The 1,674-nt window shown below is 41.6% G+C and overlaps 1 protein-coding gene across 2 annotated transcripts in view; it reads right to left on the bottom strand.

Moving 5' to 3' along the window:
* Positions 1-1,053: 1,053 nt before the first annotated feature.
* The window catches only part of pla2g12b (phospholipase A2, group XIIB), a 4,189-nt gene continuing 3,568 nt past the window's right edge, over positions 1,054-1,674 (bottom strand). For both annotated transcript variants that reach the window (XM_061228361.1, XM_061228362.1), the window contains exon 4: positions 1,054-1,463. In XM_061228361.1, coding sequence (XP_061084345.1) covers positions 1,345-1,463 — 119 coding nt within the window. In that variant the 3' untranslated portion in view covers positions 1,054-1,344. The remainder of the gene's footprint in view (positions 1,464-1,674) is intronic.

The following is a 1,674-nucleotide window of genomic DNA, read 5'->3' as shown; positions in this document are numbered from 1 at the left end:
TGTCAGTGCAAATGGTCTGTGTTTTTATGAATTATTGATACGTTTTATTTAAAAATACAAAGCAAGATCCAGACAGAGAAACATAACTCCATGGCAGATTATATCATTCATCATCACTGGATGCAGAAACGAAATAGAAAACCTGAACATTCAATAACTTAAAACCCTGATTTTGTGAGCTACAGTAACATTAAAATTAGTACTCTGTCTACGTCTTCAGCTGCACACATTGAAATAATTTATACAATCAATTCCCTACAACTGCATGTAGGGCTACAGCTTTCTTGAATTTAATACATCCATTTAAAGCAGCAATTCACATTTGAGTTCCAGTTGCTTCATTTGCTCTGTGACTGTGTTTGCCTGGGTCAGTGTTTAACAGTCCCAAGCATATGGAATTACCAGGACAGGGGTAAATATATCTTCACACGTTATTAATATTCACTTCGGTGTCCTGACAAACATAACATTGGCAGCTAATATAATACAATGTGTAATTTAATGCAACACTGCGGCAATATTGTCTCTCTATCACATGGAATACCATGTCTGGACAGCTTTCAAGTGCTGTGCCAGTGGCATCTCTCTGTAAAGCAATTTTAGAGTAGCCCTTTATGGAAATTCTCTAAATTGTAACAAAAAATAATTGCCTCAATCTAGTGACAAGGACTGTCAGTTCTTTACACATTTCTCCTGTTCTGGAGTGAGGGCCAGCAGTCCCATTAGCTGAATGTGGGTGTCTAACTGCACACTAGTTCTATAGCAAACATGACCCTTGTCAGACCACACTTGGAGTACTGTGACCAGTTCCAGGGACTGCCCTATAAGAAAGATATAGAGGTGCTGGAAAAGGTTCAGAGAAGGGCAACCAGATTGATTCCATGTATTCCATGTGTGTTTGTCAGTATGCATATTTGTGTGACTTCAGTGTGTGTGTGTCATGGTCTTGTTCAGTCTTCAAATTCTCACTGATGATAGATTGTCCATAAAGTTCTGTAGTGTGTGTGTTTCATCACTGTGCTCTGCTGTGCTGTGTATTACTATGCTGTGTTGTGTGTTGTGGTGTGTGTTCCTATGTGATTGTGTGCTGTGTTGTGTACCCCGGTGTTGTGTTTTGTGTTCCTGTGCTGTGTTGTGTACTCCTGTGTTGTGTTATGTGTTCCTGTGTTGTGTTGTGTGTTCGTATGCAGTCGTGTACTGTGTTGTGTACTCCTGTGTTGTGTTGTGTGTTCCTATGCGGTTGTGTGCTGTGTTGTGTACTCCTGTGTTGTGTTGTGTGTTCCTGTGCGGTTGTGTGTTGTGTACTCCAGCTCTATGCTACGCTCTGAGGCTCTGGGTGGCCACTCATAGTTCATCCTTCTCTTCTTCATCACAGAAGCATGCTGACCTCTGGCTGTTCATGTAGGACCTGCAGCCCAGAGTCCAGACGGTGTTGTACAGGGTGTCTGCAATCGTCTCACAAGCTGGGGAGGGAGAGAAGAGAGGGAGGAGAGAGAGGAGAGAAGTAGGGGGAGAGGCAGATACAAGGAAAAAAACTTGAGAATTGTATACACTATTCTGAATCTCATAGTTCACAAATAGGGGTCTGGGTTCCATGAAGTCCTCAGCAAACACACCATATTCTACAATTTTCATTTTTCCATATTCGATCCATTCTATAAGGTATACTTAAGG

This window comes from Conger conger, chromosome 18, assembly GCF_963514075.1.
Source record: "Conger conger chromosome 18, fConCon1.1, whole genome shotgun sequence".
NCBI classification, from domain to species: Eukaryota; Metazoa; Chordata; class Actinopteri; order Anguilliformes; family Congridae; genus Conger; species Conger conger.
Note: the sequence above shows the minus strand (reverse complement) of the source record. Positions and strands in the feature narration are given on the sequence as shown.